Below are 16335 nucleotides of genomic sequence, written 5' to 3'. Positions count from 1 at the left end.
TAGGCTTTTGTGCACATTGCGTGCGGCTTAGTGATGTGATGCAAGTATACATCTTAGTGATGGTCAACCCTGCAGGCCCGCAGGTCCCCTGGACCGTCTTTGGAGCCGAGAGACTGGAAGTCACACCACCCCGGTCGAGTCACAGCAGTGAAGATGTGGCTCAGTTGCTGCACAACCGTAAAGTGTGGTTTTTGCACAAGTGCTTGCAGATTTGGGAACTCCGTGCAAGACAGGCCCATAGACTTTCCCTAGACTACCATGCAGTAGACTTCAAAGCAGGTCTGCAGTTGTATGGTGCACACTTTTTTGCTGCAGAAGGGAAAATTTGTGCCCTTGGCAGCCAGCAAACCAGCTATTGTGGCACCGTCTACTCTTTTGCAGGAAAATACACCACTTAGCAGGAAACTGTGTCAAGCGTGCTAGTTCTTGCCATCATCGTGTTCCAAAATTTGTTCATTGCTCTTTTAGCAATTGACGCACAAACCTCCTATTAGAACAGGTCTAGTAGCCTCAGAGATGGCTTCTCTGTGTGTGTTCAGCTCTGCAGGTGAAATTGCGCAACCGGGTAAGCACTCCTTTCACTAAACCAAACAGTAGTTCTGCCGAGTGCTTGTATCACTACCGTCTTTTCAGCTGTGCTTTAACTGCAATAGTTGGTGCTAGTTAGTCCATCCCAGTACAAACAACGATCTGCTGACTTGTACTCCAATTTGACCTAGAACGCACAAGACACTCAAGATATGTCTTTATCTAACTTTCCCCAATTTCTGGTGGGCCATCTGGTGAATGATGTAGCACAGCATAGATTGTTGCAGGCTTGTTTTCACCGTGGCACAGTTCCTTCGTACTTTTCAAAGTATTGCTGTAGAATTCTTGCGTCTTAAATAAACAGATTTTTCTTGCTGCAGATTTGCTTAGACCAACTCACTACCTTGCAAATTGTAGTGCATGCATCAAGAAATCTTGGAAAATATTCTCCCAAAATGTTAAAAAATACTGCTTATAAGCGGGGTTGAAACACGTCTTTTCTCTCAGCTCTGGGTCTCCAAGGTTAGGTCAAAGCACTGTAACATGCACCACATCATTTGCATTCTTTCTATTCACATCACCTTACGACACTTCATCGTGTTACTACTTTGCTAATCATTGCACTGCTTGTCCGGCAGTGTGGGGTGCGACAACCAGCAGCAGAATATTTATTCGAATATATGCCGACTTCTCTCTCTCTTTCTCTCTCCAGAAATGTTACCCAAAGTGAGCTATCACCTTATATTTGTGACCAAAGATTCTCATCCTATACTTCTGATAAAAACTACTAAAGTACCAACCTAACAGAGTTTATATGTTTCACCCACCCTAACAGCAGTCTGGAGATTAACCAGACTGGCTTTAGGAAGTGCTGCATGCCGAATGCACTCGATCGCACAGAGGACGACATTGTTTGCGGTGCCAAGGACACTGGCGAAGCATCTGATGAGGCTGACTTCTCTGGCAGTTTCTAACTAGCGAGACTTAGTAGCTGAGCTTACGGTAAATAGGTGCGTCATGCTCCAAGTATTTCATTTTTCTAAAAATATATGGGTCGACCTAGTTTCGAGTGATAATTCTTTATTACTTAGCGAGTTTAATATGCAGGGATCGATCTGTATTCGTGTTCGACCTATGTTCGAGCAAATGCGGTACATCAAGCATCAGAGTTTCCGCCTGCTAAATTAAAGATGTAACATCTGACTGTGCAGCTTAGTTACGTGCAGTACTATGTTTTTGCAACTAAGCAAGTCTCATGTGCCCGTGTGTGTAGTTGATTGCCAGGTTGAGAAACTGTCTCATGCTAAAATTTAAATGATGCTTCATACATAATGCAACAATTTTTTGCCTCCACCCCTCTATACTTAGACAGCTTTATACTTTGCTGGTAACTTAAGGGAAGCTATTTAATTAGTATAGTCATAAAAGTATCACTTTACACGTTTTGCAGTTATTTTAGATCTGCAATGCTTTCTTTGGGACAGCTACTTCACAGTAATTAATGCAGAAAGTTGGGCTAGTTGGTGTTGATGCATTTGCTGAGACATAGCTACTAGCACTAACACGACTAACGGAAAAAAAAAATTGGGACACGACAGAGCGCTCTGTCCTGTCCCAACTTTTTTCTGTTAGTCTTGTTAGTGCTATTAACAATGTCTCAGCAAAAGTTACTTCACACATTACAACCACAGTTTGTGAGTGTAAGTTTGTCAAATTGCACATGATTTGTACACTTTTGTACTTCCAGCATGAATGGTTCCGCATAATCTGTTGTCGAGTCGAAAGAAAGTGTATAACTAAATCTTGATTAGACCTTGTCTTATGTCAGCAAGCTCAACAAAAAATATGGTGTCACCTTCAATAATGTGAAAGCACTTTCTATTCATCACTGGATCCTCGAAAGCCACTCTCTAGGATCTGGCAGATAGTACAAAGTCTTCATGCTCTTCCTCAACAACATTCTTTCCATGCTCTAGCACTTCGCCAGCCTCTGGCGGAAGTGTAAGCCACCGAAGACCAGTTGAAATATTTCAACATGTCTCCCATTGTATTGAGCTGCACCAACTCCTAAAGATGCTCATCTTGAAATTCCTTTCACAATGCCAGAATTGGATGTTGCACTTTCTGCTTTGAGATGATCATCTGCACCTTGACCTGACGGTATTTGATGTACTGCTCCGTGTCACCTGTGTGTGGAAGGTCAGAAAGTCCTGCTGTCATACTGTAACGCCACATGGCGGTCGAGTGCAGCTCTGTAGCTGCAGAAAACCAACCATTTGGTGGCCTTCCTTTTGACAGGAAAAGCACCTTATGAACTGTAATCTTGCCAGTCAGTAGCTTGTGTTGGTAAGGTGATGGAACGGATGATGCTAACTAGATTAGAGTGGTTCATGGAAAAGAATGAACTTTATCCTGAAAAGATGACTGGATTTTGATATGGGATTGGTCTCGTGTCCATAATGAACACTAAAAAAGCAGGTGCTGACTTGTAGAAGCAGTTTTCTTAGAATTAAAAGGTGAATTTGACAATGTACTTCACAGAGCAATTCTTGATGCCTTCAGTAATTTGACCATTGGCAGCTTCCTCTACATGTGGATTGCAAATTACCTAGATGGTTGCACATGTCTTCATGTCTATGAATATTGGTGGAACGAGAAGACACATTGTTGTCCACGGAGTGCTGCAAGGAGCAGTGCTCAGCCCGACCCTTTTCCATGTTGCCCTCATTGGACTTCCCAAAGTAATCCCTTATACAGTACGCATCAGTACCTATGCCGATAATGTGTGCATATAAGTGCCCGGAGTCACGCCAACGCCAAATTCGTGCACGATTGCAGTGAGCTGTGTCTTTAGCGTTTCGGTACCTGCAGTGCCAAGGGCTGCAACGGGCAACAGATAAGTGAACTGCGATAGCGTTCACATGGAAACCTATGTGTCGGAATCCAATTAATATTACTGGCAATGTCATCTATGTGTGACCCACCACAGATATCCTGGCGTTGTCATTGACCATGGAGTTCCATGGTCGAAGCATGTCGCAATGTCAAAGAAAAAATTAAGTGGGCTTGTTTAATTTTTCGCTTTCCAGCCAATATGAAGTGAGGCATTTGCTACTACGGCTGTACCAGGCTCTTCACGTCAGCTACATTTGGTACAGCCTGCCAGTTATATCAGGCATGAGCATGTCATGTTTGTGTACGCTGAAGAGTGCCCGTGCCCAGACGCTTAGAGCATGTGTAAGAGTTCCGGGTTGCACCTCAACTTATGGCACAATTGAGGAAGCTCATGCCACCCCTGTACCTCTCTTTTCACGATGCAAACCTCACCAAGTATTGCTGCAGCAGATGTGGCCTCGCTGATGCCACTCCTCATCAACACTTCCAAATATATGGCTGGACTCCACTTTTTCGAGAGCCATTAAACACCAAAAATCTGCCATACCATCATACTTTGCCCCTGCTGACCTTCCTAATATATCCCCATGGGTCACATCCGAAATATGGGTATGTCTCTCTATTCCTGGTATTTCTAAAAAATTGCGAATACGACCTACCGTGGGCCTTGGACATCTAACACTTGAATATACGTTGAAAGAATGCGGCTTCTCAGTGAATATGATACAGACAGATCTGTCTTCTCGTACAAACTCCCTCCCCCTTCCTCACAGAACAGAAAGTTTCAGGAGGTGGGCTCCGAAAGAGCCACATAGATGAAAGGGAAAGCTTGAATGTGAAAGTAAGGCGAGGCCTGGTGGCAGTATGAAGGGGGGGGAGGGGTTCATGAGGGCGATCCCCTCTCCCATGCTGAGAACATTATGGTCCCACTCATGGCGCAGCCACTGCCTCATTCCAGATCATGTTAACTGTAACAGCTGAGGGGTGATCCATGCTAAAAATTCCACATTGCGTAATGGCTACAATGCCATGATCGCAGGTTACCTCCAAACATTTATTCAGGCAAGTCGGACAGCAGGCCAACGAAAGTAAGTGAAATTTGGATCATATGACGCTGTCGAAGTTCTAGCACACAGATAAAGATGGGACGAGCATGTGCATAAAACTTGAGGGCATTGTTGCTCCCCACCAGGCCTTTGTGTCTATGAAGAGTTTCTCATTTCTGGTGCTTGACCGAATTGTCGGCCATGCTGCACGGAAGAAAAGAATTCCGAAAATATTACGACTTGCTTGTCTAGGAAACGCATAAGTACCCCCCCACCCCCCAACTCCATTGTTTTCTTCTTCTTCTTTGTTTGCTTTCCCTTGTCTCTGACTTTCATTACGTTAATAAACTAGAGAAGAGCTTGCTGCTAGCCTAGTTTGAACGCACTGTTAAGAATGAAAACGGCAAAAGGACGGGACAACAAAGAAGGGCCTACAGAATGCCTATTTGCGCACGGCAAAATATATCAAGGACGAGGGTGCTGGGCGAGGGAAGCTAAGAAACTGCCGCAATAAACAGGTCGGAGGGCAGGTAAGTCGATGGCCTCGAAGTCCACGCAGAAACAGAAATATAGGAATGTTAGGGGCACTGTGTCGTTCAACAAACCCGGTGAATGTTGAGTGTCACAGTGACTGATGGAAAAGAATTTTAAGAAGGAGAATGGGGCGATGGATACAAGGAGGTGGGGGAGGGACAACGCACATAAAAGGCGTCAAGAACAAAGTTGCCGGATACTTATGGACATAGGGAGTGTGTCTCGTCACTGCCCGATCGCTCAACACCAGGTGGCCGTGGCCAGTCGCCTAGCTGAGGCTCACCTACGCCGTTGTAACACATGCTGCTTGCAGCGGAGAGCCCATCCTTACTAAACGTTTCAGCAATTGACAGAATAGATAGGTGTCAGGAGCCACAAGGCTTTCAAATCTCAAATCTACCACCTTGCCCTTATTTTACTGCGAACTACGGATGTCATAATTTCCACAAAGGCTTCTAAACAGGAAGCAGCCCAGCTTTGAACAGTCTGCCTCATCAGTTCCCGAGTGTGATTAAATAACAATATACATTGCTTGATGACTACAATACCATGATCGCTGGTTACTTCCAAACATTTATTCAGGCAAGTCGGACAGCAGGCCAACGAAAGTAAGCGAAATTTGAATCATATGACACTGTCGAAGTTCTAGCACAAAGCTTCGTTCCTGTATTTTTAAGTCTAGAATAATATAGCATGGCCCACAATGTGAGTGATAGGCAACTTGCATGATAGTGCCTGCTCTCTTATGTACGTAAATGTGCTTGTGCCCCTCTATAAGATCTGGCTGGAAAGCAACTGTTATCTTCCCTGTTACCTGGGCTGCTAGAAGTCTGGCCTGCAAACAAGAAGACGCAGGATAGTATGTACTTTGTTCTTGTTTGGCCCCGTTTTTTATGCTGTTCGTTTTTCCAATCATGTATCGGCTGGGTCATCGCCATACATTATATAAATGCATCCATTCATAAACGAAATTTTAGTTTTTATTAATATCATCATTTTTAAAAATAGCACAAGGATGATAACACAATTTTATGCAAAGTGGCTGCACGCCTCAGCAAAGAAAAACTTTTCTAAAAAATTAAGCAAAGTTTTCTTTCGGCAACGCAAGAGCATGCAACCTCGTGGTTAACGCATTCTTGTTCAGGGAGTGCTAGGAGTTTGTCTTTGCGTGGTGTACAACCTCCGCATATATATATATATAGAGAGAGAGACAGAGAAGGGGGAAGAGTGGCAGTTGTTGGCGCAGAATGCACCCCCCACCCCCCCTCAGTATAAATTTCTAGCTGCAACACTGGTCGGAGAATGTTATCTTAGGCCTTGGCAAGATGTTAAATCTAGTTTTCAGGCCATCCAGGCCTTACTTGACTTTTTGAAAAGAATGGGTCCGGACTGTAGGCTTTGAGTAGACCTAATTGCTTGTTATATGTTTTACACCTCCTATCATCATCATCACCCATCATGTACCTCTTTGTTTTCCCTCTTCCCCTTACCCCAGTACAGAGTAGCTGGCTAGAGGAATGCACCTCTGGCTGAATTCTCTGCATTTGGTATCGTTAAAGTTCTCTCTCTCTCTGGTCACTAACACAAGCATTGTGCTATGGCCACTAGTTGCAGGAATGTATCATTTTACTAATTCAGTAGTAAGTATGTTTAAGTATGTGATGCCCTCCATGTAATAATTACATCATATTTTGTGACATGTGTACAAGGCTTAATGTTACACCTGATTACATGATGCATAGCTATATCTTTCATAAGTGATACGCTATTTTTCTGTCATAAATGTGAGCAGTGAGAGAAGTGTCTTTAGCCTTCGTAGCATTGCCTGCTGTGTATGAAACACAGTATAATATCACTCTTCAAAGTCCAGTGAGCTGAACCACCAAAAGCTGAGACTTATACAAAAGCCAACATCTTTGATGTGTTGGGCGATAATACAGACTCTTTTTATTTTATTATTTATTGTGTGTGTGTTTGTTTCCATGGAATTTGCTACAAGTCATATGCACTAAACATGCTTAAATATCAAATAAAATCAAAAACTATTGAATAATCAAGTACAGGTCTGTGTGCATTTATTTGGCTATACAAATATGCAAGTGTTAGGGCAGGCACAAGTCTACAAAGAGAGTAAACACAAGAATAGAGAAAAAGAGGTGGAAATGTAATACAATATTGCAGAACTACTGCTCTTCTCACTGCTCCTACCATGACGTGAATGGAAACATGATTTCATCTGATCAAGCGCTCCTGCGTCTGAGCATGCATTATTTTTGGCCTCTTGAAGTGTAACATCATGCTATCCAGAATTGATCTACAGCTAAGCATGGTTACTGTCATCTTGTAGCAACTGTAGTTACAGTATTATGTTCTCAGCTGTGAGAGTCCTTCATCATGCTATCTTGTGCAAATATGGATATTGGGTAAATAGAGTAGGCTGACAATGCTTCAGAACTACATCTATTCCTCATGCTTCCTGATCTTTTCTATTTCATACAGCACATGACATTTTTAGACATACAGCTGTGGCATCCTCGCCAGGGTTTAGTGCTCGTAGAGGTGCCTTCTTTCACTTTTATTTGTAAATCCTGAAAATTCGCCTGTGTGGCTTTGGTTAGACCAGGAAATTGAGGAGTGGCAATGTTCCAATGGTGTAGTTGACTCCAATTTGTCTCCTGCCAGCCACTGGACAGCTTTTCCCAGTGGCTAGCCTGGCAAGCTTCAAAGCAGTGGATGCCAAGCTGTTGCAATCCTTGCCTCGTGTATTTTTCAATGCCTGCCCACCAAGATTCACAAAAATGCATGCAAGGCAATGATCTGCTGTGGCAGGGCCACGAAACCCAAACCATCTACATGTCATGTGCTAGACCATAGGCAGCCTTCACTGTGTTGCTCCCCTCTTTTCTACTTACACATGCAACTCAACAAGCAGCAGTGATGAGTGTTGAATGAAAGTGAAAGATGCAACCACTCTTCCCAGTTTTAACATGACTGGGCAGGCATCATATACATAGAGGCCAGGCTCACACATTACTGATGCTGCTTCACAGAACAGATCGTATATGCATTGCCCAAAAAACATCAAAGTTATACCAGGGTCCTTCAATACGCTACGAGAGAACTTCACATAGCGCCCACAATGGACGCACCACGACGCTGGGGCAAGTAGAAGGTGTAATGGAGCAGATCCCGAATGGACGCCACAGGCGTTCTGTGCATGCGCTCACTATTGTGCAGGGGTCACCTGCCTGTATCGGTGTAGGAATATTGTTGACACGACATGCAAATACCGCCCTGTTTCTATGCAGTATTCCAAAAATTAAATGACAACAATTTCGAAACAGTTGCAGTGCCTTGTTTCATTTCCAGGTTCAATTGCGTTCGCAACACCGGCTTAATTCAGAATTCAAATTATACACTTGAACTACCCCATCGTTAGAAACCAACTACAGAGCAAGTTCACCTCACACTTTTATGTAATTGTGCAACCAACCAATTAAATAACCAAACATATAGGTTTAGTTACTAATTATCAAACTAATAACTAACCTAACATACTAATCTAACAACTAAATTAACTAGCTAAACTCAATAAGCAGTAACAAACTATAGTAACAAAACCAACTCAATCAGTAAACTAATTACCAGGGTGTCTACCAAGCGGGAAAACCGGGATTTCTCAGTGATCTTAAATAGTCTGGAAATACTCAGGGAAAACTCGGGGAATTTGTGCTTCTATCAGGGAAAATTAGCTGTAGCTTTATTGAAAGAACGAAAGTCGCAATAATGCTGGCTCGTGTAACAGAGAGGGATCGTAACGAATCGCTTTTGACGCCGTGTCGTCGGTTGGAGGAGTTGGTTCTTTATTCTATGAGTTGCCAGTGTACAGCCAATGGCCGACTTTCCGGACGTCCGACGGCTCCGCGGCACCACCACTATGGTGTTCTACCACCACGTACCCCATTGAGTCAATGTCCAAGAACGTCTCGCCGTCCGATTTTCCGGACTTTTTGCCGTGGTCAGAAACGGCATTATTTATTTATTTATTTATTTATTTATTTATTTATTTATTTATTTATTTATTTAAAAATGCCCTTACAGGCCTCGTACGAGGCATTGGGTAAGGGGGGCGTTACAGTAGTACAGAAAAATCAAAGCCACCACTGCCACCGTTTTGATTACCTCGCCGCCGTGGTTATACTAGTACACCATACCGTGGTAAACGCTAAGCCTAGCTGCATCAACGTTCGCTATTAAGCTTCTTGCCGTTCGGTGCCGTGTTTTTCATTGAAAGAATTCGCCGCTTAAGCAATGGCATGGCGCCGACTCCGTCTTTGTGGTCCTCGCGATTGGCTTCGAAGCTCGGAAAGACCGGCGCGTTGCATAATTGCAGCTCCCAAAAGCAGCTTCGCCTCAATACAAAAGTGTTACGCGGTGAAGCATAACAAGCGTGGGAAGGGGCAAATGTCACGGGACACAGTATCTATTCCTTAATTATACACGCGTCCATCCGCCATCTGTCACAGTACGAGCACCGATATGCCTAATAAGTGTACTGGTAGGCCTTTTCGGATGTGTCTGTGACGATTTGAGCCTTTAATAATAAAAGAAATGCATTCATTTTTTCGCGCTGCCTAATTTTCCGGATGTTTTCGCGGCCCTTAGGGAGTCCGAAAAATCAGACGTTGACTGTACAGCTGATGAGAGGATGCTTCAAATGTTCCGTGGAGCGAACGCGCGGTGGAAGGAAGACGAGAACAAAAGGGGCCTACGCATTGAGCAATGAACGGGAAAGGAAGCCTGCCGCCGCTTCTTTCAAGGAGCTTGAGCTCAAAAAACAATGGCTGACGCCGGAATGCAGTTGTCCCTCATCCAAACCGAAATAAACTCTTTAAAGCAGTGAAACGCAACACTGAGGCGTTGTGCGCGGGCTGCGAGTATGTCAGGACAGTTGAGGTTTACACACCAGCTGTTGAGACTCATTTGTGATGAAGTTCGGGCCTAGCACCAATGAGGTTGCTATAAATTGATAAAAATAGCTCATATCACCTTCAGTCATGGTGTCCACATTTGTAGACGCGACCTATTTTTGCCATTTCTGTGCAGTGGTAGCAAGAAATAGAGCACTAACATTAAGCTTAAAGCAAATTGAACATTCTGATAACATAATTTACTTCCATTTTGCTTCTGAGTGATATGTATCGTTTCAGAGTATCGCTTTCGTCAAGGCACTAACGTGATGCTTGATGTGTGAGATGTGTCGGTAGCAACCTTGAAATTTTTTTTTTCTTTTTTGAAATGCTTGAGTCTAATGAATAACTTGTGCGCGTAATTCAAGCGGGGGATTTAATCCTTTTTACAAAGAAACGTAGCATGACTGATTTTACAATATTCAAATATTTAGTTACTCTCTAAGTTAAAGTATAATGACTCATATAATGCTGAAAGAGCCATTCTATCACCTTTATTTGCTTTCAGTGGAGTCTCAAGCACCACCTATGTTTCACGAATATTTATCGACGGTCAATCATAATTCATGACTGAAGTGGATATTCGAAAACATTTGTTTATGTATGCATCTCCTTTTTATTCGTATTTGAGAATGCTCCACTCGATTTACAATGAGTTTTACCATTTCTTTTTCAAATATATTTTAGTCGCTGTGCATTTTACTAACCCCTTGCTTCAGATTTTTTAAAATAATATAAATGATAATTCTTCCTATTCAAAGTGGATTAACTTGTTTTTTAGCAGCTTACTAGAGAGTGATGGCATCAGGCTACATAGTGTCAGCCTGTCTTGACGTAAAACAAAGTTCTGTGTTACTCAGGGAACTTTGCAAAGGCACTCAAGGAAAACCTGAAAAACTCAGTGAATCTGGAAATGTCAATTTGGTAGACACCCTGATTACATAATAATAACTAAGTATTCAGGTAAAAAACTAAGTAAATTCAGATACCCCGACATACTTTTCACCAAGTTCCCGCAGTTTTAGTTGTTTAGATTTTTGCTCACCATCTCTTTTTGGTGATCTTAAGTGGGAGGCCCTCAACACGTCATATTGTAGTGATCACTTACCAGCAGTCATTAAGCTCTTATCATCACAACCAACCTTAACCACTAAACCACGCCGATAGAAATTACAGCTCGCTAACTGGCCGTTCTTTACAGAGAATTCGAAACTGGAAGATGTCTTTTCGCCAGACCTAAGCATTCATGAACTTAGAAAAAAATTCACTGAGGTAATAATCTCAGCGGCAGAAAAGGCAATACCCCAGTCATCGGGTATTGTGCGCGAAAAGCTAAACCCCTGTTGGACGAAGGAGTGTACCAATGCTAAAGAAGAACAAAGTAAGGCCTGGGGAATCCTACAGAGGTACACCACTTGTTGCAACCTCTTAAACTTCAAACAAGCCAAAGCACGATTCATTCGAAGAGAGGCTGAAAAATCATCATGGCAAAAATATATCTTCAATTAATAGTATGGTCTCATCGACGCGAATGTGGAACCATGTGAGGAAATTTAGAGGAGAGTACTCGTCTTACACAATACCACTACTTACATGTCCAGGCACACAGACAACACTACAGCACCAGGCCAACTCTTTAAGCGAACACTTTTACAAAATCTCTAGCTCAGCACACTACTCAAGTTCATTCATAAAATATAAAGAATCGGCTGAGAAAGAGAGACTGCCTACCACTGGGGCTTCAGCTGAAATGTACAATTACCCCCTCACAATACATGAATTGAACAGAGTTCTCTCTGCCAGTAAAAAAACTGCAACAGGTCTTGACCGTGTCCACTACACAATGCTGGCACACCTATCTCAAGCATCGGTAGGGGCACCTCTTAAATTTTTCTATAAGATATGGGAGTCTGGGGTAATGCCCACAGATTGGAAAAATGTGATAGTAGTGCCTTTTCTAAAATCTGGTAAACCCACAACATCCCCTAGCAGCTATAGACCCATTGCATTATCAAGCTGTCTAGCCAAATCCTAAAAAAAATTAAATTATGGGGTTTTATGTGCCAAAAGCACTTTCTGATTATGAGGAACGCCATAGTGGAGGACTCCAGAAATTTGGACCACCTGGGGTTCTTTAACGTGCAGCTAAATCTAAGTACACGGGTGTTTTCATCTTTCGCCTCCATCGAATTGCAACTGCCGTGGCCGGGATTCGATCCCGCGACCTCGTGCTCAGCAGCCCAACATCATAGCCATAGCCAAATCCTATGAGAGCATCATAAACATCAGACTCATATTCATCCTTGAAATGAGACACCTAATAAACATGCACCAGTGCGGATACAAAAAGGGCTGCTCCACCAATGACCATCTCGTGCGACTAGAACAGGAAATACGTGACATGTTTCTACACAAGCAATACTGTCTCACGGTTTTCTTCAATTTAGAAAATGCATATGATACGACGTTGCGATATGAAATCTTGAGGGGCCTGGCTGACCTGGGGATTCGCGGCAGAATGCTAAATTGTCTATCTGATTTCATGTCAAATAGAACATTTCAAGTATGTCTCGGCACAATACTTTCACGCACATTTACACAAGAAAATGGCGTCCCACAAGGTTGCATTCTAAGCATGACACTTTTCATAGTCAAAATGAATTCTGTTAATAAGGACGTCCCATTCTCTGTTATGCACTCATTATATGTTGAATATTTGCAAGTGGCTTGCCGCACTTCAAATCTACCCACCTGTGAAAGGCAACTCCAAATAACTATAAATAATCTCACATAATGGGCTGATAAAAATGGTTTCCGTTTTTCAACACACAAAACTGTTGCAGTTCTCTTTTCCCAGAAGCAAGGGTTACAATGGCACTCCAGTTCTCACATTGTATGGTACAATGCTGCTAGTCAAAGAAGGCGACAAATTTTTAGGCGTAACTTTTGACACAAAACTTAATTTCCTGGCCCACATCAACGCAACTAAAATTAAAGCAAAGAAAGCACAAAATATTATCAATGTTTTATCGCACAAGCACCGAGGATCTGATCGAACATGTCTATTACATATATACCGGTCTCTTATATGTAGCATCCTCGACTACGGTAGTGTAGTTTATGGTGCAGCTAGGCAGTCCTACATTAAACGACTTGATCCAGTTCACAATCTCGGCCTACGACTGGCAAGTGGTGCCTACTGAACATCACCTGTCCAAAGTTTATACGTTCACTGCAATGAGCCGTCCTTACAGCACCGAAGAGCACTACTTACACTTTCCTTCATACTGAGAATTCGGTCATCACCACAACACATGCTACAGCATCGTAACGCAGTGCAAATCACGGGTACACTATAAAAACAAACCAAACATGCTTCCGCCACTCATCTTACGACACGAACAATACTGACATGACATGATGTTCCTCCTAAAGCCCTGCAGGTTGCCGAAAGGCCACCAAGATTGCCCCCGTGGTGCACTTTTACACAGCTATGTGACTGGACGTTAACACATGTAAAGAAAAAAGACATTCCGCACGAACACATAATACAAGAGTTCTGAGCTATTCAAGAAAAATATAAAAACTACCCGGAATTTTACACTGACGGCTCTAAAACAAGAATACGTAGATGTCGGGATCGTAACGAAAAATTGGGAAAATAGCATTCAGATAAATAATTTTTCTTATGTGTTTACTGCCGAAGTTTATGCGATATGGATGGCAATTAAGAAATTTACTACCGACAAGCAGAAGAATGCTATTATTTATACTGACTCGTTAAGTGCCCTAAAAGCTCTAAACCTAAACTCCCCGTCTGAACCTCCGCTTGACAATATCCTAAACATAGTATTTAACACGAAACATGGAGGAACCATACGATTCTGCTGGGTCCCAAGCCATGTTGGGATAGCAGGGAATGAAGCTGCAGATAGAAGCGCATCCATGGCAGCGCACAAAAGCATAACAGATAAAACTTCCATACAAAGACAGTATTCAAGCAGTTCGTACCTAAGGCCCTAGCATCAAAATGGCAACAAGAATGGAACTTGTGCATAAATAACAAGTTACATATGACTAAACCCCTGCTTCGCGAGTGGAAATCATGCATTCACCAAGAACGATTCTATGAGGTAATATTATATCGACTTCGAATTGGACACACGCATTTAACACACAATTTTTTACTTCGAAACGAAAACCCACCAACATGCAAGAAATGTCATAAATCGCTTACAGTAAGCCACATCATTATGTCATGTCCACACACTGAAACACAGAGGCAGGGACATATCAAAAATTTGTATCACTTGCATATACCTTTGCGCCCTGCCTTATTATTGGGCGATGATCCACTAGTGCCATTCACTAACTTGTTCGAGTTTTTAGATGAAACCAGTTATCTACATCGACTTTAAGTTAACACAGCTACTGCTGCCTTAACATTGGATCTTACACTGTACTGTGACTGGCACAGCATGGCCTTAGTTGCTTTTGTGCCATTAAACCCGTATTAATTAATTAAGTAGCACACCAACTAAAGTAAAAAACAAAGCTAAATAACTAATCAAACCAGCAAAGCAAACCAACTGATTAACCAAGTTGTCTAACTATACTAACTGAGCAAATATAATTAACTAACTAATCAAGTAATAACTACACTGATCTAGCTAACCAAATGTAACTTACTTATCTAACTAACTAGACAAAGTGCAAAAGAGGCAGCCAAGTGAAACAGTTTGTGCAAGGAAGGCTACTAGGGGGAGGAGGTGACGTCAATGACGAAACAGTGTCGTGCATAATTTGAAAACAAACGCTCTACAAATATGCTGAAATAAATGTGGGAGAGGTGCCTCTCCTCATGAAAGATTTGCATGATGATGCCACCCGGCCATCTTGGGCAGCAGATTGTTCACGTTCTGGTTACGCCAGCGCCTCTGGTGCTGCCATCTGTCCTTATATGAAACTTTGGGGGAAGTTTAATGACCAGATGAAAAGTATAGAAGGACCCTGGTTATACCACTATCAAGGTTTGGCAAGAGTAGTTTTTTTTATGTGTGTATGCAGCACTGAGAGTGCATTGTACTGTGGTCACTCCAGTAACAGTGTGTTCATTGGCCATTTGTTGCACACAGGCCGCATGTGTGAACGTTTGGGGGCAAGTCAGGTAGCCCGTGAGCCAACATGACTGACCTCCTCTTTTGCTACTCTTGACAGAAAGTATTAATAGGTGCATTCACAAACAAACCTTGGCTCAACATACCATCCTTTCTCATGCCTTCTATCATGAAAGAGGAAAAATGAAGGGAAAATGGGTAGATGCCAATTTTTTCCTTTCATTAAGAGACATTATTTGTAAACACACTTTTAGCATCTGCACCAAGGCATTGGAGTTGAAAGGTACTTCTCAAGTATCAGAGACAGTTGCAGGAAAGTGTTGATAAGAAGTAATTACTTGAACGGTGGCACATCAAGAGGAAGAGAGAACCAGTGTGCTAGTCCATGATGTTTCTTTTGAAGCAAAACATTCTAAAGCACTGCAAATTTAATATACGGGTCAGAAGTGCCTCACAGCTAATAGGAATGCATAAAATATATGATAGTTGTATGTTGATATAACAAAATCATGTGGCAACCAAAAACTTCATTAAAAACTTCCTTGCAAGGCTTGTGATTTTGGGAAGGCATACTTTTTATATGTTCCTATAATTCTGATGACTAAAACATTCAGTGAACAAAACACCTCACAAGATTTTAATAAATGGGCAATGTTCTTGCAACTGGTATTTTAAGTTAGGTTATAAGTAAAATTTTTATAAGCAAAGTCAGCATGAACTATGGCATGATGGAATATTCCTCAGCTTGTAGGCCTCTGCTTAAGACAAAGCAACTTGCAAGTAATACCGAATTGGAATAAACAAAATGGAAGAGCTCAATAGGTAAAAATTCACTGCTTACCACATGCATGATTTGTGTCGATGAGCATGTGAAGTGTGATCACTCACAGAAATGACATGTATTCATGGAAACAAGAAGTAATTCGCATGGAACTGAGTTCTGGCCTGTAGATGTAATTACAGCATCTCATCTACGCTGTGCTGTACAGTGAAATCGAGTGTCCTCTCAACCAACCAAAAACGAGAAATGATGATGAGAAGTAGGAAGTTCAAAGATGAACGATTTGCCAATTTGCCATCCGTAATGAAAAAAAAAAAAAAAATGAGTGTGAATGGGACAGGGACACTGAGAAAAAGACACGAGCACTTGTCATTTTGACAACGCTCTTGTCGTCTTTTCATTGTGACACCTTACCAACTTGCAAGTGTGCCTGATGACTGGCTCTAGCAAAATCCTCCCCTGTA

The 16335-nt window shown here is 42.3% G+C and overlaps 1 protein-coding gene across 2 annotated transcripts in view; it reads left to right on the top strand.

The window, feature by feature from the left end:
* The window catches only part of LOC142575213 (chromatin assembly factor 1 subunit A-A-like), a 36011-nt gene extending 35104 nt beyond the window's left edge, over positions 1–907 (top strand). Inside the window, exon 7 of one of the 2 annotated variants that reach the window (XM_075684349.1) lies at positions 84–907. In XM_075684349.1, coding sequence (XP_075540464.1) covers positions 84–252 — 169 coding nt within the window. In that variant the 3' untranslated portion in view covers positions 253–907. Of the gene's footprint in view, positions 1–75 lie in introns of both variants that reach the window. The other variant, XM_075684350.1, reaches the window with a different exon arrangement.
* Positions 908–16335: the final 15428 nt, after the last annotated feature.

This window comes from Dermacentor variabilis, chromosome 3 (assembly GCF_050947875.1).
Source record: "Dermacentor variabilis isolate Ectoservices chromosome 3, ASM5094787v1, whole genome shotgun sequence".
Classification (NCBI taxonomy): domain Eukaryota; kingdom Metazoa; phylum Arthropoda; class Arachnida; order Ixodida; family Ixodidae; genus Dermacentor; species Dermacentor variabilis.
Note: the sequence above shows the minus strand (reverse complement) of the source record. Positions and strands in the feature narration are given on the sequence as shown.